General features: G+C 51.5%; 2 protein-coding genes across 5 annotated transcripts; both read right to left on the reverse strand.

Annotated features, from left to right (window-relative positions):
- Positions 1-7,651: 7,651 nt before the first annotated feature.
- Mmp14 (matrix metallopeptidase 14) lies at positions 7,652-18,427 on the reverse strand. The gene is made up of 10 exons (XM_057786223.1): positions 18,050-18,427; positions 14,171-14,319; positions 13,613-13,735; positions 12,966-13,273; positions 11,813-11,974; positions 10,982-11,142; positions 10,643-10,781; positions 10,369-10,519; positions 9,782-9,897; positions 7,652-9,465 (listed from the first exon to the last, which is right to left on the reverse strand). The coding sequence occupies exons 1-10, from the start codon at positions 18,155-18,157 to the stop codon at positions 9,134-9,136; spliced, it is 1,749 nt and encodes a 582-aa protein (XP_057642206.1). The 5' UTR covers positions 18,158-18,427; the 3' UTR covers positions 7,652-9,133.
- Positions 18,428-20,740: 2,313 nt separating this feature from the next.
- Positions 20,741-23,511, reverse strand: Mrpl52 (mitochondrial ribosomal protein L52). 4 transcript variants are annotated; one of them, XM_057786225.1, is made up of 5 exons: positions 23,460-23,511; positions 23,329-23,386; positions 23,188-23,255; positions 21,719-21,783; positions 20,741-20,930 (listed from the first exon to the last, which is right to left on the reverse strand). In XM_057786225.1, exons 1-5 carry the CDS (start codon positions 23,485-23,487, stop codon positions 20,784-20,786), a joined length of 366 nt encoding a protein of 121 aa, XP_057642208.1. In that variant the 5' UTR covers positions 23,488-23,511; the 3' UTR covers positions 20,741-20,783. The 4 variants fall into 4 exon arrangements, with proteins under 4 accessions (XP_057642208.1, XP_057642207.1, XP_057642209.1 ...); XM_057786224.1 differs by having other exon boundaries at positions 20,742-20,930; positions 23,329-23,389; XM_057786226.1 differs by having other exon boundaries at positions 20,827-20,948; positions 21,727-21,783.
- Between the last annotated feature and the right edge of the window lie 1,251 nt (positions 23,512-24,762).

Raw genomic sequence — 24,762 nt, forward strand, 5'->3', positions numbered from 1 at the left:
CTCCTTCTGCCCAGCCACACTACCTTGTTCCCTGTGGACTTCACGAGAGCCATGCTGTCATCTCAGGCTTTTGGCAAGGTCTTCCTGAGAACTAACACGAACCTTGTTTGCTGATAGCCCAAGATTTCAGTGGAGCCTTCTCTAGCCACACCATCTGAAATTGCCTTGAAACAATGTCTCCCTTCCCCATCCCAGATGTCCCCTCATGGGGTTGCCATCCAGTCCATTATATATTTTCCTAATTTATCACATTTGCTGTTCGCTTCACTCACAAGAACAGCTGCCCCTGGAGAAGGAGATCATTTGCTTTCTGTTATGTCTTTGGTACTATGAGTGATGCATGCAACGGTGTGCAGGGAATACTTGTAAAGCGAGCAAATATAAAGGAACGCATCAGTCAGCCGCAAGTCAGCGGCTGCTGGTCACAGGCATCTCTTGGATGATGTCTTTTCATCTATCCGATAATACACCCTTTGTGTGACTACTTGCTCATTGAAGATGAAGTAGAAAAGCTGAGGGCTTGGGTTGGAGAGATGGCTCAGAGGTTAAGAGAACTGACGGATGTTCCGGAGGTCCTGAGTTCAATTCCCAGCCACCACATGATGGCTCACATCCATCTAAAATGAGGTCTGGTGCAAAGAACACTATATACATAATAAATAAATTTTAAAAAGAAAGAAAAGCTGAGGGCCTACGTTGGTTAGGACACCTGTTGTCGGGGTCTTTGGTGCGCCTTCACAACTCCGTGAGTCTTGGGTGATAGGATTGTCTAGCCTCACAGAAGACAAGGGCAATGGGGGAGGGGGTTTATGAAGCAAGTTGTGCTAGATGCCAGAGAGGGTTCAGGAATACAGTCATAAGTGGACTACCGACCCCGGGGTCCCAGACACAGACATCGTGGAATGATCAGGTTCTATGGAGCCCACGGGGAGGGGGTAGTGTGACAGCTCTGAGGAGGGTGCAGAAGAGCCTCCTCCTGCCGACCTATGCCCTCACCCCCTGCACTCTGTTCCTGAGTTAGTGAGGGCTGCCAATCAACCCCCGCACCGGGACTCAGGACAGGACAGCGACGGACGGAAATTCTGACCTTTTGTCTCGGTGGCTGCGAGGCTAAGAACAGCTGCGGGCCCCGTCTGGCCCATAGTTCCACCCCTTTAAGTACAGGTGTCTAGAGCGGAAACATGGAAAGTGGGAGGGAGGGTGGTGGTTTCTTTGACTCCGATCAGTTTTACCCTGACTAAATTCTGGCTTCCCCAGGGTCGAACACAAGGGGGCGATACCACCCTGCAAACCCTGCCCAGTTGGTTTCTGCTGTAGAAATGGGCGGGCCCCACAGAGTGGGATGGGTGCTCCCCTAGCTCCCTTCCTGGCTTCCCTTCTGGTAGAACTTGCAATTTTGTTCAAGGTGGGTAGGGGGAGGGTTGGCTTCTGTGGCACAGGGCAACACAGGGTAGTGGGACAGTTGGCGATGTCTGCCATACAGGTTAGAAGAATGTGGAAAGGGAAACTCTGCTGGCCCTCGAAGACTGGGTGAGAACTGGCTGGCTGTGGCACTTGAAGGCCACGGTGAAATCTCCTCAAGAGCTGGGTCAACAGAGCCTAACTCTGTCCCAGGTTAAGGACAGGCGGGGGTGGGAGGGTGGGGTGGAGGGGCTGTATCCTGGGAGAGACAGAGTAGGATATAAGCTTCTACCCGGATTTATTTCTTTTTGTAATATTTCTTTTTTCTATCCTAGGAACCCAACCCAAGAAAGCCCTTCCTCATGCTGGGCAAGGGCTCTACTACTGAGCTACACCCAGCCCCATTTATTTATGCATGTATATATTGATTTAGATGCAGGAGCTCATGTTATGAGCTGCAGGTCAGATTCTGTCTCAAGAGAACAGAAAAAGGGTAGAATCAGAAATTCATGGTTATCCCTGGCTACACAAGGAACTGGAGGCCAGCCTGGGCCACTTGAGATCCTGTCTAGATTGGTAGGTGGATGGATAGATAGATAATATATAAGAATCCTTTGTCTTGTTTGAATATACTCACAGAGGCATTCTTGTGTCTAAGACATAGCTTCAGGACAATCACGCTCCTAGCATAAAACCAGACACTGAACAGATGCAGAGAACAGTTTTTGGGGACTGAACTTGTCCTCTGGCCCACCGCTACATGCCACTGGATGCTGAGTGAAGGGGGACTCTGACTGCAAAAGGACCAAAGTGATTGGAGCCTGGGGCACGTACATGAGTCTTCTAAGTCTTCTGAGGCATCGGTCTTGTGTTTTGCTTTTTTTTTCCCAACACTGAGGAAGGATTCACATTAAAAATATATAAAGAGGGCAGATGAGATGGCTCAGTAGATAAAAGCATTTGCTCTGCAAGCCTGGCGTCTTGAGTTTGATCTCCAGAACCCATGCAAAGGTGGAAGGAGAGAGCCATCTCCACTTGTATGCTGTGTATACATGCCCACCCCCGTCATGCTTGTGTGTGTGTGCATGCGCACATGCAGCAGTCAGGCCTGTAGTCCCAGCAGTTAGAAGGCTGAGGCAAGAGGATCAGGAGGATTGGGCAGCTTAGGTTTCATAGTGAGAACCTATCTCAACAGAACAAAACAAAGAATGAATGAGCAAAAGAGATGCTTAACCTCATTAGGATTTACAGAAATACAAACTAAAATGACCAAGCTACTGCTCCACCCCATTAAGGTGATCAAGCCTGGTGAATCCACATCCCAGTGAAAATATGACGCTATAAGGCTGAGATATTTGTACAAGGGAATCGGATACAGTAATTAAGTGAAATGTGGCTACATGTACGTACCATCATGAGCAAAGCTCAAAAACATCAAGGAATGAGCAAGACAAACAACGGGGAGCCCATCGAGAGAACCAGGAAAGATCAGAGTTGGAGAGATGGCTCAGTGGTTAAGGTTACTGCTTGTTCTCACAGAGGACCTGAATTCAGCTCCCAGAACCCACACAGAGGCTCACGACTGCCAGTAACTCCAGTTCCGGGAGATCCCATGCCCTCCTCTGGCATCTGTGGGAATCAGACCCACATGTGATATCTTTACATGCAGGCAAAATATTCATATACATAAAATAAAAATATTAAAAAGAAAGAAAGGCAAGGAAACATCACAACACTCAAGGACTTGGTACCTCTATGGAGGGAATTTGGGAAACACACAGGGGCCCTTTAAAGATAGTGGCTCAGGCTGGAGAGATGGCTTGGCGGTTATGAGCACTGACTGCTCTTCCAGAGGACCAGGGTTCAATTCCCAGCACCCACATGGCAGTCATAAGGGTGTGTAAATCCAGTCCCTAGGCAATCTGACACCTTCACACCATTGCTCATAAAAAAAGTTAGCTATTGGGTCTATTTTCTGGTGTGATATATTAGACATATTGCCATTTATTCTTTTTCTCTAACTTGCAAGGAGCCAGTTGTTGTCGTCCCCCCCTTTTGTGGGCAGCCTGGCCTTTCCGCACTAGACCCCATCCTTCCCGGAGTTAGGGAAGTGCCAAGATGGGAAATCCAGTGAGTAGCAGGATATGACCCATACTGAGGCCCATCTGGTCCCTGAGTCAGTGAGCTACTTCAGGCACTCAGAGGATGCCCTTCCGACATCCACAGTGCTGCCTCTTCTGTCTGCATGGTCTACACTCATTTTCTTCTTTCTTTCTTTCTTTCTTTCTTTCTTTCTTTCTTTCTTTCTTTCTTTCTTTCTTTCTTCTTTCTTTCTTCTTCCTTTCTTCCTTTCTTCCTTCCTTCCTTCCTTCCTTCCTTCCTTCCTTCCTGTCTTTCTTTCTTTCTTTCTTTCTTTCTTTCTTTCTTTCTTTCTTTCTTTCTTTCTTTCTTTCTTTCTCTTTGAGACACGATTTCTCTGTGTAGCTTTAGAGTCTGTCCTGGAACTTTCTCTGTAGACCAGGTTGACCTTGAACTCACAAACATTCACTTGCCTCTGCCTCTCAGAGATTAAAGGCATGTGCCACCACTTCCTGGCCTCTACTGTCATTTTCTACGCAGGTGTAGGTCACTGTTTTTAGACAGTGTCTCATATAACCCAAGCTGGAACTTCTGATATTCCTGCTTCCATCTCCAGAATGCTAGGGTTATGGATATATGCCAAGATACCTTATTTTATGTGGCACTAGAATCCAACTCAGGCAAGGCAAGACCTCTACCTATTAGGGTTGTTCATCCCTATCTAGAAGTGGGTCTTTGTGAGCTAGACGCAACTGATCTCTTTTAAGCCATGAATGTCTCAATGACTGAGGACAGGTAGTTTGTAGGGGACCTGGCCTCATCATGGATGCAGAGTGAGCTGCCCCACTGGTCTGAAGTATCTAATGGTCCTGCTGTGGAGGCCCAGGACTGGTGGCAAGGGAGGACGGAGCGGGCTGAGCCTGGCTGGGGAAGGCAGGCTTGGAAGGAACCAAGCCATTGGCACTGGGCCAGCGTGGAAAGTATGTGTGTGAGCTCACTGGGAAGCTGGTTTCTGTCCAGTCAGGCCTGCCTGCCTTCCAGGCCCTAGCTGTTTAGCCCCAATGCAGGCTGCCACTGGATCGCCCCAACTCCCCAAGACTGAGGGGGAAAGAAAGCAGGAAGTCCTAGGGGCAGGACTAGGTCTCCTAAGGAGATGAATTTAGATTGGAGTTGGGTCCAAAGTGTGTACAGGGATGGTAGGACAATAGCCTGAGCTAAGGCTGAAGCTTTCTAGGGGTTCCTGGGAGTGGCAGTCATCCCTCTGAAGGCTGTGGCATTCTTTGCAGAGCTGGCAGCCTCTCTAGTGTCTGAGTCTTTGCAGCACCTTCCTCCCTTCAGAACACCACCAGCTCCTGCCCCTGAGCAGCAAAGCGGTCGGCTGCAAACGGGCTTCCTGTCTGGAGGAGCTCCTCCCATCCCCCTCTTCCCCACTCTGGTTGCCTCCACTCAACTGCTGCGTGGCACAACAAGCAAGCACAGACACACTGACAGTTCCCCAGAACACATTCCCGTGAAGTTACCCAGCTGATGGGGCCACACTGGAAGAGATGCTCAAGAAACCTAGTCAGAATATGCTCGCATAGACAAACAGCCCAGTGAGGTTTGGGTTTTAGTTTCGTTTGGCAGTACCGAGGACCAAACTCAGTACTGCTCCTGTTAGGCAAATGTTCTACCACTGAGTCCAGCCCTAGTCCCTGATATGGGGCTTGAATTTGGACTAAAGAACTGTGACCTGCAGGGCTCAGTTCCTCTGTCTGGGTCTCTGTTGCTCTGTATAGTGAAGGCCTCAGCAGTTGGTGTTCTCCAGCCTACAGCCAGGGTAAGGAGGATGAAGAGGGGAAAGATGCTGGGAAGTCTATGAGACTGTGCGGGGAAGGCACCGGGAGAGAGGCAGGGAAGGGCCAGCAGGCTAACCAGATTCTAGAGGGGGGCAACGCCCCTCTGCCCATACTCTCTTTCGGAGGGTGTGGCTCCTCCAAGGTCTTCCCCAATCTGGTCGCCTGGCTGGCAGTCCAGGAGGCTTTGGATCGGCTGGTGGCAGGATCCCTGGAGAAGGGGAGCGATGGAAAGAGAGGCCCCCACCTCCGGTTGTGGGGTGTGTAGGTGGACAAATCGCTGCTCCCTCTTGCCCTTTGTTCCCACTCTAGACCAGTGTCCCCAGCACCGCCTAGGCCTCCTCACATATTCCACTTGGCTCCTTCTGGCTGCTCCGGCTCACAAGTGCTGCTTTCGAATAAAGGAACTTGGAACCATAGAAACTGGGTCAGGCCCAGCAGAGAAATCGGCCAGGCCAGTGCCGTTTGCAGGTCCTTGGGAGCCAGAGGGCCCTCTGCCTCCTGACACGGTGGCTCACTCAAGTGGGGCCTCATGACCACTAAAGCACCTCCTAAGGTCGCTGGGCGATCTCACGGGGTCCAGCGGGCAGGTCCAAGTGTATCATCAGCACCAGACCCTTCTGCCTCCGCCCCACAGTCCCGTCTGTGCAGAAGCAATCTTCCAGCTCACCCCCCCTTTGTCTTCAGTTCTGCATTCCCATTTCTTCCCCTTGGCTTCAGAGAGCATCTTGTGATTCCAGAATCCTAGCCAAACAATTTCCTCGTGATGGGGAAACCGCACTCCAGCCCTGGGCTCCCCTCCTCTTCCCTCTGGCAGTCCCCCCCTCCTGGGCTCTTCCACTGGCTCCAGCTGTGTTTTGCAGAATTCCCTCTGGACAACATCTGTAATTGCCTCCATATGTGGACCACAAAAACACAAAGGGCCATGAGCTCATCTTCTGAGTTTTTTGTCACATGCACGGACTTGACTACCCCTAGATGCCCCCGATTTCCCCCAGGGTCACCTTCTCAGTTCCAATCCCTTATGGTGATGGTGATGTTGGGTGTTCTGCCTAACTTCACCGAGACACACAGGCCCTGCCAAACAGCTGTTGGCAGGGGAGGCACAGGTGACCATGCTTGGGGTCAGGGTTGCTGGCTGGCAGGAAGGTTGGGTACCCCATCTGCCAAAGTAATCATGCCAGCCACCCTGCAGAGCAGTTGGCTAGAGGGGTGGCATAGGTGGGGCCAGGCTCTGAAAGGCAGGCTGTGGAGGACCTGGGCAGAAGCCCAGTGAAGCCTGGGCTGAGGCAGGAAGGGAAGGCGGGAGAACGGGGCTGCTCTCCTCCAGCTGAGCTGACTCAGCAGCTGAGCTGACCCCTCCCTTCAGGCTGGTTTCGGAGGAAGGGAGGGTCAGCAGCCTGGGAACCCTGTCTAGGGCAGCAGTTTCTATGGAAAGTGGAACAAAGCCTTGTTATTCTACCCTTGCAACCTGAGGGTCCTGGGTCTCCTGGGCAGCTGACAAACACTGTGCTACCAGGGGTAGACCACGCCTAGTAGATGGGGCCACCTCCCCCCACCTTCCTGATCTCCTAATCCAACATCAGAGTCCCAGGCCTGTAGGAACCACCACCTTTTCCTCTTTTTTTTTTTTTTTCCTTTTTTAGGCAGGGTCTTACTGTGTAGCTCCAGCTGGCCTAGAACTTACTGATATAGACTAGGCTGGCCCAGCAGTATGCCTGCCTCTGTCTCCAGAAGGGCTGAGAGTACAGGTGTGTATCGCTATGCCTGGATTTTAAAGACTCTTCTTGGGTCTGTCACTGAGCTTCAGTCTAATGTGATCATGGGAATACCCTTGCTGCTGGGAAACTCGAGTGTCTGTGGCCAGGTCACACGGCAGAATAATGCAATTTAGGAAGATTTTCCAAATAGTCTCAGCTTGACCACTTCCTCCTATCTCTGGCAGCTTTGACACGCAATGGTAGACTTTTAAGGATCTGGGGGAAGGACGCTGGGTTCTGCCGATCACTCCTCTAACCTCTAGTGGGGTATGCCTTGCTCCCAACTCCAGCCCTTCAATCTCACAGGTCCACTAAGAATAAATACTCATGACACAGACTAAGCCCCTACATCGTGGGAAATACTCTTCTCAATGCCTGCTCTTCCTGGCCCTGCTTGGCCACATCCAGTTCACCCCTAACATCAAGCTATAGTCACACAAAGAATGTGAAACACAGTTTATTCTTCGTGGAAAGGTTGAACAAGGTCAAAAATGTCCTTAGAGGGCACTGACCCAGCCCCGCCCTGCAGGTTTCTGAGGTCAGTTGCCTCTGCCCCCCTCCCCCACCCCTCCCCATGCCCCTTGTTAACAAAAAGGAACGATTTGAATGGCATTCATATATAATAATTATAATAAAAATATACATTAAACAAAACAAAAAACCCAAACAAGACAAATTTAGCTGGGCTTCCAGCACCGTTCACCCCGTTTTCCCTAGTCCCAAACCCCACCCAGACACTCCTTTCCTCTCACCCCCTCCACGGGGTGTCACTCTCCCTCCTGAGTCCCCAGTACCTTGACCACCTTCAGTGGCTGAAGGAGACTTTCAAATGGGTTGGCTGGGTGGGGAAGAGGAAGGGCAGGATACAGGTAAAATGGGCTGAGGAGTGCCTGCATCAGGAACACCCAGACACTTGCCTCACTAGTGCAGTGAGACAGACTGAGCAAGGCTAGGCCACTGCCAGCCTGGTCTGGTCTCTATGGAGTCCCCAGTCCCTGTACTATAGGCTCTTCACTCCTGTAGCCGCCCTTATCCTTCCTGTCCACAGTCAGTAAGCAAGGAGACAAAAAGAGGCCAGTGCGGCTTCCTTAAAGCCCTCTCTGAGACCCAATACAATGTGCACGCTCCTGGGTAGCACAGTGTCATGCGTGTGCCCTGCAGTCTGCCCAGACTCCCAGGCATACACTGCTACCACCTCACCTCATTTCCCGTCCCCTCGGACTGCGGTCTTTGGGTCCCAGCCCCAGCAAGGCTCCTTTCTCCCATGTTCCAGATCCCACTGTCTCCCCTTGACCGCTCTGTACCCGGGCCCATTCCCCCTGCTTTCAGCTCTTCTGACCTTGAACTGGACATCCAAGGCTATTCCGGAGGGGCCAGTTTTGCCAAAAGTTTCCTCAAACCCATTTAGTCCTAGATGGCTCAGGCTCCTTGGACGTTCTCCAGGTTGGGTTGGATAGAGGCAGATCTTCGTGGAGAGAAACTTGGTTGTTCAAGCCACCAAGACCCTCATTGAGCGATTTTTTTTTTAAACCAAAGTCTTTAGAGTAGCTGAGCAATCTTTCCACCTCCAACACACACTCTCAGGTTCCTTTTAGTCAGTGGTGGGAGGGATGCCAACTGGGTACACTTGGCACTTAGAGGGCTCAGATGCCCAGAGCCTCCTGAGGTCAGAGTTCAGAGATTTAAGGTATGCAGTTAGGGGATGGAAAAGAAGCGGGTGACCTCATTTGGCCTTTGCCCATGAGGTCAGAGGGTCTTGCCTTCAAGTGCAGAGCCCTGAAAACATTCAAATAGGATTGGACACACACCAAGCTGTGAGGCTTCCCCTGAGGGCCAGAGGCAGGAAGGGACCACCTTCCTGCTCAGCCCTCAGGGGACCCACCTATGGCTGAAGCAATGCTGGGTGAGGGTAGGAGAGGCCAATTAGGGACTGAGAAGGGAGGCTGGAGGGAGAGTGGGCTCAGGATGGGTGTGAGCAGCCCACCTGCTACCACCTGCTGCCACTGGCCTTCAGGGGCAAAGTTCACGTGGTAGAAGCGGGTGGGCCAGCGGTGGGGGTCAGACCTTGTCTAGCAGTGAACGCTGGCAGTAAAGCAGTCGCTTGGGGGTCCCATGGCGTCTGAAGAAGAAGACTGCAAGGCCCACTGCCAGCACCAGGAGCAGCAGCAGCACAGGTAGGACTACGGCAGCTGCGCTCACTGCTCCGCTGCCCTCCTCGTCCACCTCGATGATAATCACCTCTGTCTTGTCCTCAGTCCCCTCATCCGGGCGCCCCCCCGAAGGGCAGCCCATCCAGTCCCGCAGAGCTGACTTGGGGTACCCTGGCTCTACTTTCAGCTTCTGGTTGTTAAATTTCCAGTATTTGTTCCCCTTGTAGAAGTAGGTGAAGACTGAAGGGCACCAAGAGGACGGTATAAGATGACAAGAACCAGGATGGGCAGAGTCCAAAAAGGCCCCAAAGAGAGAAAAGAAGAAAGCACGGTTAGTGTGATGGGCAGCTAAGCTTACCTCTCAATCTTCCTCAACGTTTGCTTCCTCAAGTGGAGAACGAAGTTGATTACAGCACCAGGTTGGAAAAGTGGCCAGACCGAGGTGGTATTACATATGCAAGCACCATCAATGTTTTCCACTAGACACTCTGTCTTTCTGCTCTTCCTCGCCTCCCCGTGCCCTTCCTTCTCTACACAGTCTCCCTTGCCCACTCACCTTCATCGCTACCCATGAATGACCCTCTGGGAGACTCAGGGATTCCTTCCCAGACTTTGATGTTTTTAGGATACTCGCTGTCCACTGCTCTGAACTCCTCACTGAAACGGTAGTACCTGGGGGAGGGGAGAGAAACCGAAGCGTCTGGATACCGGGCATGCCCTCAGACGTTAGCAGACCCATGACAGAGTGTACCGGGGAACAAAGGGTAGCTATGGACATGGTTGGGGACAGGAGTTTTGAGTAATGAGGGCCTGCAACTGAAAGAGGCGGAAGGAGGAGGTGGAAGGGAGGGTCCAGGCAGTAAGGAGCCACCAGCGGCCCTAATGACAGTGCCTGGTGGCTGGGGTGGAGACACAGTGCTGGGGGCAGGAGGCATCAAATGACCAGGTCTGAAATGGTGACCCGGTCACATCCCACCCACGCAGCACTAAGAAAAACTGCCTATTGCTAGGCAACATAAAGACTCGGCCAGTTCCAGGGCAACACACCTTGTGGGGGGGAAAGTGGACCTTTCTTCAGAATTTGGGGATTAGGATATTTGGGTGGCAGTGGAGAGGCTTGGGGTGAAGGGTTTGAGATCTTACTTATTTCCCCTGAAGAAGTAGGTCTTTCCATTGGGCATCCAGAAGAGAGCTGCATCAATCTTGTCAGTCGGCAGTCCTCGGCCTAGCTCCTTAATGTGCTTGGGGTATCCAGGTTCCAGGGAAGCCTCATCAAACACCCAATGCTTATCCCCTGGGATAAGAGAGAAGGGAGGAATCTGGACTCAACTTGACTCTGAGGTCTTTGGGAATGACGCAGAATTAGCTCATCCATGGAGACCCTCCAACTCCCCCCGTCCATGAAATGCCTGGTTACCTTTGAAGAAGACAAACTTGCCATCCTTTCTCTCATAGGCAGTATTGATGGATGCAGGCAGGCCCCTCCAGAACTGGCCAATAGGCATTGGGTATCCATCCATCACTTGGTTATTCCTCACCCGCCAGAACCATCGCTCCTAGAAACGAGTAAAGGTGGAATCACATTATGCCTTGTTCTTCTGCAGCCCCCAAAGCGCCCCCACTGCCTTCAGCCCTGTGCTTCTAACTTTCATTCCTCCGATTACTATTGCCACCCAGCTTCCTTGCTGAGAGTCCTTCTGCCCCCTTTCTTCTCTTCCTCCTTCTTCCTCTTTTTCCCTTCTTCTGGTCCTCTCACCTTGAAGACAAACATTTCTCCTCGGAGCATGGCCACGGTATCAAAGTTACCATCACAGATGTTAGGTCCATAGCTGGGGTTTCTGGGCTTATCTGGGACAGAGGGCCGAGAGGTAGTTCTGGGTTGAGGGGGCATCTTGGTGGGTGACCCTGACTTACTCCCTGAGGAAGAGAACAATAGGGTACTTCAGATTTTGAGGTAGAGGACAGAATGATAGACAGATAAACAGACAGCACCCTTAGAAAGCACGAAGAGAGTAGGGGTGCCCCAGAGATGGCTCAGTGGTTACAGCAATACTGCTCTTGTAGAGGATGAGAGTTTGATTTATCAGGGGGCTCACAACCTTTAGAACCCCACTTCTAGGAAATTGGATGCCTCTGGCCTCTGTGGACACATACACACCTCTAATAAAAACAAATATTTTTTTTAGTGTGAATAGGTTTTTGGAGAAGGTTAGCTTGGTATGTTCAAAAGGTAGAAAGTGGGAGCTGTGGAGCTGGAGACGCGGCTGACTGATTGGGAGCATTTGCAGTTCCTACCGAGGACCCAAGTTTCGTTGCCGCCACTCACCCGGCAGTTTCAGGAGATCCAATGCCCTCTGCTGGCCTCTCTGGGCACCAGGCATATACGTGGTACATGCATACATATATATATTTGCAATGTACTTATTAAAAAAAAAAAACTTAAAAGAGTCGGAGCTAAGAGAGGCGATGAAAGGTGGTGCATACGTACGTACAGCCTTCATGGTACGCCGCAGGAAAAATGCAGATCAGAGACTGAAAAGGGACAAGAGCAGAGGCAGAGGAGCAGGTAAGCAGATGGATAACTTGCCATAAAGTTGCTGGATGCCGCGGCGGTCATCGTCAGGCAGCACAAAGTTCTCTGTGTCCATCCACTGGTAAAAGGGCGCCATGATGGCAGAGGGGTCGTTAGAGTGCTCCAGGCCGAGAGCATGGCCCAGCTCATGCACAGCTACCAGGAAGACGTCATTCCCTGGAGGGATGGAGATGGTGAGAGTTTGGGTCCCTTCCTAGGCTCCCTGCTTCCCCTCCAGAGACCTCAGGCTCACAGATAAGCCTGCCGGTCACGTTTTCCACCTAAAGTGACCAAATCTTGAGGGTCAGTTTCCTGTCTCTTCTGGGTGGGGTGGGGTGGGGCGGGGTGGGGCGCCCTGGGGCAGGATTCCAATTCTATGAAAACCTACGTCATGGAGCTTAGTTGCCTCTAAAAGCTGGTAGGCATTGCGTTTGCCTGGAGAAGTGGGTGAGAAGGAAACTTTTAAGTCTGTGATTGGCAAGGTAGTGGCAGCAGACCAAATACACAGACATAAATAGCTTAAAATGTAATTCCTGCTTTCACACTAGGCTTGTGCGGCTAGTACTTAGCTGTTGTTGGTTGTTTTTGTTTTTGAGGCAGGGTTTCTCCGTGAAACAGCGCTGGTTGTCCCGGAACTAGCTTTGTAGACCAGGCTGGCCTTGAACTCACAGAGACCCGCCTGCCTCTGCCTCCTGAGTGCTGGGATTAAAAGCGTGTATGCCACCATGCCCTGCTTTATTATTATTATTTTTTTAAGTTTTAGTTTGTTTGTTTTTTGTTTTTCGAGAAAGGGTTTCTCTGTGCAGTTTTGGCTGTTCTGAAACTCACTCTGTAGACCAGCTTGGCCTCGAACTCAGAGATCTGTCTGCCTCTGCTTCCTGAGTGCTGGGTGAGATTAAAGGCCTGTGCCACCATTGCCTGGCTTTGTTGTTTATTGAGGCAGGCCTCAAACTCACAATCCTCCTGCCCCAGCACTTAGACTTATTTTTTTTAATTTTATTGATTTATGAGACAGGGTCTCACTACTGTAGCCCTGACTGGCTGGAACTTACTATGCAGACCAGGCTGGCTACTACATACTGCTAGCTTAGCTTCTGGAAGGAGACCCCTCTATAAACAAGGGACAGCACACACTACCCAGGGTGGAACTCAGGGTTCCCTTACTCACCATTTAGGTCCTCATTTTGGACAGTCCAGGGCTCAGCAGAATCAAAGTGGGTGTCCCCTCCGATACTGGGGCCTGGGAAATAGGCATGAGCCAGGAAGCCCCCTTCACCATCAAAGGGTGTACTGTCACCGTGGAAACCCTCAGCAAACAAGATCATGATGTCAGCCTGCTTCTCATGACCCTCTCGGATGTAGGCGTAGGGCACTTCACGGAAGCGCAGTGGCGTGGCGCTCTCCCATACTCGGAAGGCCTTCCTAATGGCCTCGAACGTGGCATACTCGCCCACCTTGGGGGTGTAATTCTGGATGCTGACACCCAGATATGAGGGTAGAGAAGGGAAGCATTAGGATAAATGAGGCAAAGTTCCCTGTGCTCTCCCAGCCCTGACTGAACTGCCCGGCCACCTTGCCAGACCTGCTGTCCCTGCTATTGCATATTCGATGTCTCAGCCCCAAGAGCCAAAGTCTTGGGGGTGTCGGCACTAGTGTATCCCCCAGATGGCTGCGCTTCTCTGCAAGGTTAGAGCTCTTTTCCTTCCCACTCCCTAAGAATGGAGGAGATTAGTACAGGCCACCCCTGCCTCTACCTTATACAATTAAGAGGGAAGGGTAGTGGATGCGAGAACAATCTCTAGTGGTCAGACTCACCAGAAAGTGATCTCGTTGTGCTGCCATTTGAGGCCCTGAATGGCATAGCGCTTCCTTCGAACATTGGCCTTGATCTCAGTACCAAACTTATCTGGCACACCACAGCGAGGGCGCCTCATGGCCCTGGGGAGGAAACACTGGGGTCAGTATAGTACATACAATAAAAAAGCACCGGGCGGTGGTGGCGCACACCTTTAATCCCAGCACTCGGGAGGCAGAGGCAGGAGGATCTCCGCAAGTTCAAAACCAGTTTGGCCTACAGAGTGAGTTCCGGGACAGGCTCCAAAGCTACAGAGAAACCCTGTCTCGAAAAACCAAACCAAACAAGCAAACAAATAAACAAGTGAGTCTTTAAGGGGAGAGAGTGGAGTGCCACAGTTGACCCAGGGTCCTGGCCTCTGCCCCCAGGTCAGTGTTGGGTGAAGCCTTGTATATACCAGTGTAGAGAAAGGCCAGGTAATGATACCAATGGGAGAGGGTTGGGACACTGGCACAGGGGCAGGTTCAAGTGGCGGCACTTCTGGTATTCAGTGTGTTCAGTGGACATTAGGAACTTACTTCAAGGTGTCCGAATCAGCCTTGCCTGTCACTTGCAAACCATAGAACCTTTGCATGGCGGCAATGGCAGCTGAGAGTGACTGGGGGGAGCGTTGTGTGTGGGTACGCAGGTCCCCTGGAGGTAGGTAGCCATACTGCTGCAGCCAGGCCTGTAGGGAGAGGGATGTGGCTTAGAGAACTTTCCACATGGTCCAGGGGGCCCACCTGCCTCTCCACAGTGCCTGGCGGATGTCCTTGGCTCAATGAGAAATATGATGGGCTCCCATTCTGGTTCTGCCAGGAACTTTCAGGCTAACGGCTGACTTATATTGATCTAGATCCCAGTGTGCCTGTCCCTAAGGGTGATGGGGAGCAGACAGCTATAAGGTTGAAGAGCCATTGGCCCTGACTGGTTATAGTACTCTAGTAAATGAGAGCATTAGTGGACTGAGAGAGTCTTAGGATGTTTTTGGTTGGTGCTTACATGCATGTGGCGGTCAAAGGTCAAGCTCTGGTGTATTCCTTGGGAGCTGTCCACCTTGTTTTTTTAGGCAGGGTCTCTCACTGGAATCTGTGGCTCACTTATTAGGCCAGGCTAGATGGCCAGCAAGCCTCAGGGAACTGCCTGCCTCTGCCTCCCTCAGGCTGAGATCACAAGTATGTGCCATCTTGTCTGGTGTTTGCCATGGGTGCTAGGGTTTAAATTCAGGCCCTTAAGCTTGCTGCAAGCATTTTACTAAGCCATGCCCACGCTCCAGAATGTCTTCTTAGAGCTGGCATTTTCTCCTCTGTCAGTCCTTGCAAAGATGGCATGTCCCATTTGAAAGTGAGTTATGTCCACGATAGGTAGAATGGTGGAGTTGAACAGGGTGAAGGCATTCCTGCAACAGAGATGCCACACTTCTAGGGCCCTCAGCAGAAATCTTTTGACGGAGTCCAGGAAAGGAGCCAGGGTTGAGGCTGGATGCTGACGGGGAAGCTGAGCTCTTTGGAGGTGGTAGCTAGTCAGCCAGGACCCCAAATAAATACTCTATGACCTAGCGATCTAGCCTTGGAAAGTCAAACAAGCCATGCTGTGTATGGACTATGAAGATGCTTGGGTTCTTCTGTAGGGAGCCATGATCCAGATAGAGCTGGGCCTACTCCAGTTTTACCTTATTTAAGGAGTTCAGAGGGGGGCTTCAAGTTGCCTAGAATGGGCATTTGGAGGGAAAAGGGCACAGCTGCCTTGGGTCCTGCATCTCCTTCCCGTGGTCATTAGGATGGATTTATCTCCACATGATGCTTCCCCATCAGGGCTAGGCATGGGTGGTGGAGCAATGCTCTTGTGTGGGGTCTGGGGGTGATTCAGGAGCAGCTGACTTAGGACCTGAGCCCAACAGGGGCAGGAATTGCAACACAGTTCCAGGAAGTGATTCCCCTCAAGGCTGAAGGAGTTAGGGCCTGAGTTGTAAACAACCCGGCCTTTCCCCCAGCCAATCAGCCTGGCCAAACTTCCCTAGCATCACCTGTTAATCAAAACCCTTCCCAAGGACTCTAGAGCTTTTAACCCCTTGTGTGTCAGAGGGCCCTAGCAAGGTGGGTAAATCCAGAGCTGTTCCCTCCTATCTGAAGGCTTGCCCTGACCTGTCCTGGCTGATGCCACAGCCAGTGCCCTCCTGAGGCCTGCTGTGGCCTGTGCCAAGTATGCAGGAAGCTCCCTTTGCACCTAGTCTCACCTGTAGACTCTGACCCCTGCTAGGGTAACAGCTGCTACAGGGCTTAGGGGAGGATGGGAGTGGCCTGCTCCCTCCCCCCATAGCTGGAAGTCAGGAGGAGTGGAGGTTTTTTAGCCAAACAGAAGGAATGCTCCTACAGGACGATGGAGAAACTGGTAGGAGAAGCAGCACAGTCAGGAGCTCTGGGTAAACCCCTTTCCTCCGGGCCTTTCAGGAGATGGGCAGGTCTAAATAAGCACACTCATAAACCCTGCCCTGTACCCTGTGGAGAAAAGTGGATGCTTTGTCAGGAAAAGGACTCCCCGGAAGAGTATCAAAAAGCCAGAAAAGAAAGCGTCCCCATCATTTTCTTCCTTTCCCGGACTGGGCAAGTTTCTTTCTCCATCTCACAGAGCCAGGCTCTGAGCAAAGCAAGAACCACAGACTATGAGCCTGGAACCACAGGAGAGGACTCTGGTGTCTGCGGCTGAGTGGGGGAAGGGTGAAGCCCCAGACACACTGTTCTGGAGTAGTGTGGAGCTATGGAGGCCTGGTGAAAGGGACCGACCTAGCTGCCCGAGGCCAGCTTGGCCTGGAGAAGGAACAACTATCTTGGATGGCAGAACCTAGTTGACTGGCATTGTCTTGATCAGTAAGTGCTGGGTATTCCCTATGAGAAAGTCAAGGAACACCTCCCCACTGTAGGAGGCCAAGAGGGTGGGGGCTCTCCAGCTCCACATCAAACCTTGGATCCTGGCCTCTTCTGGGGCTGCCCCGCCCTCCCTCAGCTTCCCACCCGACTGTGTTCCAGAAGCAAATGGTGGTTCTGGCTCTGGGACGACCATGACCCACTTAAAGTGGAGCCAGGGCTGCCGCCCCTCCCCTAGGGGACCTAGTGGAAGCTTGGGAGGAGAGAAAGAAGTTGGCAGTGGGCAGTCTTCCAGGGGTTCCTTTTGTTAGGCGCTCTCTTTGGGGCTAAGATGGGAGCTTCAGGCCTGGGAAAGTCACCTCCTCTCTGACAAATGGGTTTGGTCTCCAGTCTCAGAGAGGATTTTACTCTTTCTAGTCTCTATGAACAAGTGTGGCCCCACTTCTAGGGTCACACTTGTCCCTTCAGCCCCAGGTCTCTTCAGGGACACAGGCAACGTGTGTCCCGTGTGCCCCCCCCTCCCCCCACGAGACATCACCTCAGAGGGTGTGATCTGGCCTGGGCCTGGGACTAGAGTAGAGGGAATCAAATCAGACCATATCCTGCCTTTTGGGCCCTTCCCTGCCCTTCCCTACCACACCCAGGTCCTCACCAGGATGAGTGGGTTGGATGGCCCAAAATAAGAAGCTGATTAAATTCATCTCCCACCTTCACCCCAAAATAAGAGAGGGAGGGAAAACTTCCTCAGACTACTCCCACGCTGCTTCCTTCAGGACCGGGGTGGGCTACGGTCATGGGAGGGTTGGGGGTGGGGGCACCCAAGCAAGTCGGGACGCTTGAGGGCGACCCAGGCCCGCCCTCAAGTCGCTCGCCGAGCAACTCCAACCCCCCAACTCTCTCCGCAATTAACTCAGAAAAACAATTAGCAACAAAAGCCCCCCCGAATCCCCCCCTCCGGCGCCGGTTAGGGTGAGGACACGGGGAGGTGGTGGCCAGGCTGAGCCCCGCGGCTCACAAGAAGAGCTTTGTGTGCGCGGAAGTTCTGCCCGTCGCGATCCTCGACGCCAGGGCCCGAGGCCCGCACCGAGGGCGGTCCAGGAAGGCGAGTAGCGATCGGCCTCCCCCCGACGCCCCACTTGGTACAGATGCGCCCGTGCAGAGCCGCGGGCACCTGAGCGCTGCCAAACTGGGGGAACAACTCGCGTATGACACCGGCCCGGACGGCGCGGGGTTGGAGCGGAGTCCAGTGTTTGTGAAGCTCCTGCCTGGCCAGAGTGCACAGAACCCGGGAGAGCGAGGTCCGGGCCCCGCTGCAAAGTTCTTCCAGGGAAGGGAGGAATGGGAAAGAGGCGGCGGCGGCGGAGGGGTTTGGCTGGAGGCAGGCAAAAAGTTGGATCGACTTGCAAGTTTGCAGATAAGGAGGGAAAAGAAAGACCGGAGCAGCAGAGTGTAACACCCCGCCGCCAGCGGGGGGATTCTCCTGTCCCCTTGGAGACCCCCGGACTCGCCTACCCGGCGGGCGCAACCCCGGGAAGGGCGGGAGAGCTCACTTACTTCGGGGCTAAAGTTGCTGCCTTGGGCCCAGCCGAGGGAGGCGAGCGCGGTGCCGAGCGTGAGCAGAGGGAGCAGGAGGCTGCGGGAGGGTCGAGGGGCGGGAGACATGGTCCGTGGCGTCGGGGCGCCGGGCGGTGCGGGGGGCTCCGCGGCGGGGCCCACGCCCTGGGGTCGCGCCGCCGCTCTCTTTGGGCGCCTTTGTCTTCGGAAGGCACGGAATTTGGATTCCTAGAGGGCAGCCGGCTTGGAGGTGAGGGGATTGCTCCTGAAAGTGCCTGTTTGCTCTTCTCTTTTCCGTTTTTTGATCTTTCTTCTGCTTAGTCGGCGAACTGAGTTGGAAGCCTTCTCTGCTCTCTCCTTTGGTCCCTCCCTTCTCCCAAAGCCTCTCCTCCGCCCCCGCCCCAATGCCCTCCTTTCCTGGTTGGGACGTGGTTGTTTCAGCCTGAATCCAATTACAGCCAAGAGCAGGAGTGTGTGTGTGTGTGGGGGAGTTGTCTTTCTGTGGTGCAGGCTGCCATCTGCAGGGGTTGAGGCCACAGCTGACAACTAACTAGGAGACTGGGTGTCCCAGGGGACGGATGCGGAAGACTTTCTCTTCCTAAGCATTTTTTGGGTGGCCTGATTCCCGTAGTATTCAGCAAGTCTCACTTCAAGAGTGTTAAGTGTTGGGAGGTCTGATGGCTAGGGAAGGTGGTGACATGACGTTTTCAATGCCTCGCGAGGAAGGCGCATTTACTAACAAGGGGTGTGTGTGCTGAGACCTGTGGACAGCCTCCTTCTGCCCCAAACTTACACTGTCTAACAGAAGCCATTACCAAACAACAATCACAATTACTTTAAATTTTGGGGCCCACTGCTTTATTAATGACTTGCAATCTAGCTGTTCCATTAATTGTGAACTGCAGGGGTAGGAAAAGGGTTCAAGGTCGGGGAAAGCCAAATGGAAGTCTGATTAAAATTGTTGGAAGAGGAAGAAATGGGAGTTAGGATTCTGGAGTTTTGTTCAGTCTTTACACTGGAGACCATTCCTTAGAGTACAGCTTCCGTGCTGGTGGGCTGGGAGAACAAAAGGAGAGGTATGCAGGGGAGGGGAGGACAGGCTGAAGCTGGCAGTAAGTAAGAAAGGCAGATAGATAAGAGGTTGAGAATTAGATCTGGAAAAACACCAAGCAATGGGACAGAGGCAGGAAAAGAGTGGGAGACAGAAAACTCGACCATCAGCGAAATGTAAGCTCCAAGAATTGCGTTTGGTCAGCGAGAGGAAGGAGGTAGTGGGGAGAGGAAGGGAGGGAAGGCAGTAGAGGGAAAGCAGCAAAGCAGAGGGTAGAAATCAGGCCAGGTGGGAAGCTCCTGAAATCCACAACTACCGACCGCGTTTATGGTGGGAAGATGCAAGCCCAGCATCCAGTACTGGCGGGGAACAAAAGTCCTTGCCTTCAGAATCCGGGGGAGAGCTCATATGAGATCAGTGAAATCAAGGGCTGCCAGGTCACTGGCAGTTTCCAGGAGGTGCACAGTGGGTATTGTTAGGGGTGAGGAGGTACAGAACCCTCTCCAACCAACCTCTGGAATTCAGTCAGAACAGAACTCCTTCAGCAGAAGACTAAAGATACAAGTTCAATTCTTCCTAGGTCTGCTTTCCAGAGTGGCTGCCTCCTGACCGTGTATCTGGACACTAGTTGATGGTTGAGAAAGAAACTTCTGCCAGGTATGGTGGCACACGGTTTAAACCCAGAGGCAGGCGGATCTCTGGGAGTGCAAGACAGCTCGGTGTCCATGGCCAGTTTCAGGCCAGCTGGAGTTATAGGCAGACCCGATCTCAAAAAGAAAAAAATGGCCGGGCAGTGGTGGCGCACGCCTTTAATCCCAGCACTCGGGAGACAGAGGCAGGCGGATCTCTGGGAGTTTGAGGCCAGCCTGGTCTACAACAGCTGGTTCCGGGACGGGCACCAAAGCTACAGAGAAACCCTGTCTCGAAAAACCAAAAAAAAAAAAAAAAAAAAAAAAAAAAAAAAAGAAAAGAAAAGAAAAAAATGACCTCAGATGGGAAGCCCGTCTTTTTTAAAAATCTACAGCAAATTTCCTCTTTATTTTTATTCTATGTGCACTGGTGTTTTGCCAAGGCTGTCAGGAAGTTACAGACAGTTGTGAGCTGCCACGTGGGTGCTGGCAACCGAACCTGGGTCCTCTGGAAGAGCAGTCAGTGCTCTTAACTGATGAGCCATCTCTCCAGCCCCTGGGAAGCCCCTTTCATCAAAATATTTATTGAATGCCAACTGCACACAAATGAGCTGTTTATGGGCTGTGACTCGAGGAGGACATGGGTAAAACCAGGAAAACTGGTACTGCCCCCTTTTCTTCCTTCACAGAGCAGCCACTGCTCTTTAGATGGGTTGGCCCCATGGTAAGCATGGCAGAGATTAAAATCCCAGAGCAACAAGGCTAAGTGGTAGGGTGGTGGTGTCCTTAATTTCCACAGGGCTCTGGGTTTGTTCTCTACAGCAGGGGCAAAGTAATAGCCCCGGAGCAAGATCTGGCTGAACCAGAATGGAGCGGGGACTAAGGGCACTGGGCCAAGCCTCACAGGCAGTGATTTGAAAGTTCCTCTTGGTGCCTGAGGTCTTTTACTGTCAATACAAATGGCGGGAAAAATGACTTCATTCTCATGGGATAAAGCATTTGGTGACAGAAAAGAAAGGCAGAGAGTCTGGAAAAGTGTGAATGGAGCTGTTTTTTATTGATGTGGAAGTGAACTTCTCAGTGAAATCCCCTTGGGTTTAAGACCATGTTCCTGCTTCCTTTCTTCCTCCAACTTCTGCTGCCTGAGCTTCCATGCCTGTAATCCAGCATCCATTTCCTGTGTCAGCAGTACAACTCGTCTCTGAAACAGCAGGAAAAGAATAAATAACATCTGGGGCTCAAGCGGACCGGACCGTTGAGCAGATATCCTTTCTCTCCAGAAGTCAAAGGATTTCAGCTGGATATTGATGCTGTTGACTGGCATCAGACCAGCATTTGCCTGACAGAAGGGAGCTAACAATGTGAAGGGAATGTCTGTTATTGGTTTCTGCCACAAGCCCCCTACTCCAGCCATCCCTTCTCACAGTGCCATTAAAACATTGGCTTGGGCAGGTAGGGTGGTCCATCCTTTGTTCCTAGCACTAGGGAGGCAAAGGCAGGCCCATCTCTTGTGAGTTGGAGGCCAGCCTGGTCTATATATTGTGCCTAAATGAATAAATAAATAAGTTATTGGCTGTCAGGACTGGAGACGCGGCTGCTGGTGGTACACTTGTCTAGCACCCAGGAAGCCCTGGGTTTGCTCCCAAGTACCGCCAAACAGCAGCTCAGGCAAAACACTACCTAGAACAAATTATAAAACCGAGATGGCTTATTGGTCAAGAGTACTTTCTGCTTTTACATGGGACCCAGATTCAACTCCGAGCACCCACATGGCAGCTCCCAACCATCTGTAATTTCCGTTTCAGGGGATCTGACACCCTCCTCTGACCTCTACAGGCACCAGGCACACATGTGGTGAACACACATCCATAGAGGCAAAACACATACATAAAAAAGTCAATCTTAAAGAAAACAAAGAGAAATGATGATCTAAATTTTCCTCCTCCAATTATAAACAATGCAGGCCTTGCTGGAGTTCCAGTTACTCACTGCAAGCTTCTCCCTTTGAGCTTTTCTTCGAAGTTGGCCTTTCATTGGGGGAGCAGGACGGCCATCTACAGAAAGAGGAGAGAAAAAGGGAAGTGGTAAATGTGGCTGGGCCATCTTCTCCAAATACTATGATGTGACAGGAATTATTATGACAGGGAAATACTGGCTCCCTCTCCAGTTCATACCCGCCAGGGCTGGGGTGGGGGCTAGCATGGAAGGCCCAGGTTCAAGTCCCAGCACTGCCCATCAAAAATAATACTAAAGAGGAAACCAGTCCACAACCACTCTAGCTTAGTTTTGTAAAATTCGTCTAGCATCTTCAATGGTGAGGCACAACACAGTCATGAAAATGAGTTCCAAGGCACGTTCCTATTATTTCATTTAGTCATGTGATTAGCATGGCATTAGGGTCATCTGCAATGCTTAATTCACTGTTTTTGTTTGTTTTGTTTTTTGAATTTTTGAGACATGGTTTCTCTGTAGCTTTGGAGCCTGTCCTGGAACTTTCTCTGTAGACCAGGCTGGCCTCTGCCTCCAGAGTGTTGGGATTAAAGGCAAGTGCCACCACCACCTGGCTCACTTTTTTGATGTAAAGTCTCACTAGACAGCCAAGGCTGTTCCCTAGCTCTCAATCCTTCTGCTTCTGCCTTCTGATTACAGGCATGTGTCATTACTCTTTCCTCGTTTTATGTTTAAGAAAAAATGTTTTATTTTTATGTGAATGAGTGTTTTGCTTGCACCGTGTGGGTGCCTGGTGCAGGTGGAAGTGAGAGAGATTGAGACCAGATTTCCTGGAACTGGAGTTACAAAGAGTTGTGAGCCACCATGTGGGGGTTAGGAATAGAACCCCAGTTCCTCTTGAAGAACAGTCAGTGCCTCTGAGGCATCTTTTCCAGCCCATAACATTTTTTTTTTTTTTTTTGTAAAAAGAGAAAAGCCTTCTGGATTGAGTCTGCCATCTTCAGTCTGGTAGAGATCTTCGACGTTCCTTTAAGCAGCTTTCCAAATAATTCCTTGTTCATGTGGAGTCAAATTCTAAAAATGCATTTACCACACATGCCCCCTTCTAAAAAGCTAAGAGCCACGCACCCTTCCAGCCCCAGGACAGCCTAAGTTGGAATTATATCTATAAGTCATGATCCCCTACTCCCCTTCCTTAGCCAACTTACTATTTATTTATTCATATATTTATACACGGGATCTTACTCTGTAGTTCCGGATAATCTGGGACTCACTCAGAGAGGCACATACTTCATTGACCTCACAGTGATCCCTCTACCTCAGCCCTCAAAAGCTAAGATTTCAGGTGTGAGCTGCCACACCCAGCTCTATAGTCAGACAAAATTAGAGTTCCTTTCTTCAAACTCTTGCCTAAGTAAAAGGTTCAATATTTTCCCAGACACGCCCCCAATCCCTACCGGGGGTGGTCTCCTGGAGGAAAAGGAAAAAAACCTGACATCAAGGCTCACCGGCGAAAGACCAGTCAGGAAGCTCCGTGAGGGGCCCATAGCCAGAAGGGTTGGCAGCCAGTCCCTGTCTGGGTGGGGAAACACAGGGGGTGAGGGCTCGGCCGGCTTCCAGGTCCCGCCGCGCCCCCGCCCGGCACTCACTGAAGTCGCCACTGGCCGCCGGCCCGAGCCGCTGCGCTGCAGTGCAACCTCCGGACACCTACTGCAAGAGCCGGGAGTTAGAGGGCAGCCCTCCCCCGGGATCCCGGGTCCCCAACCCCACAGTCACTCACTGGACAGCCAAGACCCCAACGCAGCCATGCCGTGGCAAAGGGGGACCGGAAGTGGGCGTGGCCCCGGTGGCCACGCGCGACGCTGCGGGGCAAACCGGAAGCCGACATCTTGAATGTGGTTTTCAATCGCGGGCCCCGCCATCTTGGCTCAGCGTACGGAAGTCAGGGCCAGCTGCGGGCTGGGCATTTTGGGCAGGAGGACCTGTCCCGCGCGTGCATCCAGGCTTTGGAATTTTGGGATAATTCAGAAGAGAAGCCTCCAACGAACCTCTTTGTGCAGCACTCTGCCTGGTTTTTAACACTGGTTTTCGGATCAAGACATGATCTAGTATAGAACGAACCAGAAAAATTTGTTTCTCGTCCAACCAAACCGAAGAAGTAGTGAGTGGGTTTAGGAAGTTGTAAGGGTAGCTAAACCAGTTCATCAGTTAGAGCATTGGGTCTAGAGAAGACACTTGATCACAGACATGACTAATACTATAGCCGAGTGCTGGGAAGGAAAAGTGCATGCTATTTGTGAGAACATTCATGGAAATAGAACTCAGAGGACACCGTTAGGAAGTTGTACTGGTGCTAATTTTTTATTTATTTATTTATTTTTGAGAGTTAACCTATGTAGCTCTGTCTGTCTTGGAACTTAGTATGTAGACCTGGCATTGAACTGCCTCCAGAATGCTGAGATATAAGGCTCTGGTCCCCCCCACCAAACCCTGTCTCCCCACCTCACGAGACAGGTTTCTCTGTGTACCTCCGACTGTCTTGGAACTAGCTGTGTAGACCTGCCTCTCCCTCCTGAGTGCAGGGGGATTAAGGGCATGTGCCACCAACATCTGTATTTGATTCCTGTTTTTTATTTATTTTTTTATTTTAGAGACAGGGTTTCTCTGTGTAGTTTTGGAGCTTGTCCTGGAACTCGCTCTGTAGTCGAGGCCGGCTTTGAACTCAGAGATCTGCCTGCTTTTGCCTCCTGAGTGCTGGGATTAAAGGTTTGTGCCACCATCGCCCAGCTTCTGAGTCCTCTTTTTAAAAGCGTCCAAAATACATTCTCATGAGTTAAGTATACTTTGGTCCAGTCCTGAAAACTGAGCTCTGAAGTGCTCCAAAATCAAGGAGAATTCCACACCTGGTATCATGAAGACACTTTAGTCAAAAACCAGGTGTACTAAGGGCTCGTAATAGTGCTGGTGGTGGAGTACTTGCCTAGTGCGCTTAGACTTTGGGTCCATCTCCCACATACACAAAAATACTTGGCCGGAACTGGGCAATGGTGGCTAACGCCTTTAGTTCAAGTCCAGCCTGGTGT

This window comes from Chionomys nivalis, chromosome 12 (assembly GCF_950005125.1).
Source record: "Chionomys nivalis chromosome 12, mChiNiv1.1, whole genome shotgun sequence".
Lineage (NCBI taxonomy): Eukaryota > Metazoa > Chordata > Mammalia > Rodentia > Cricetidae > Chionomys > Chionomys nivalis.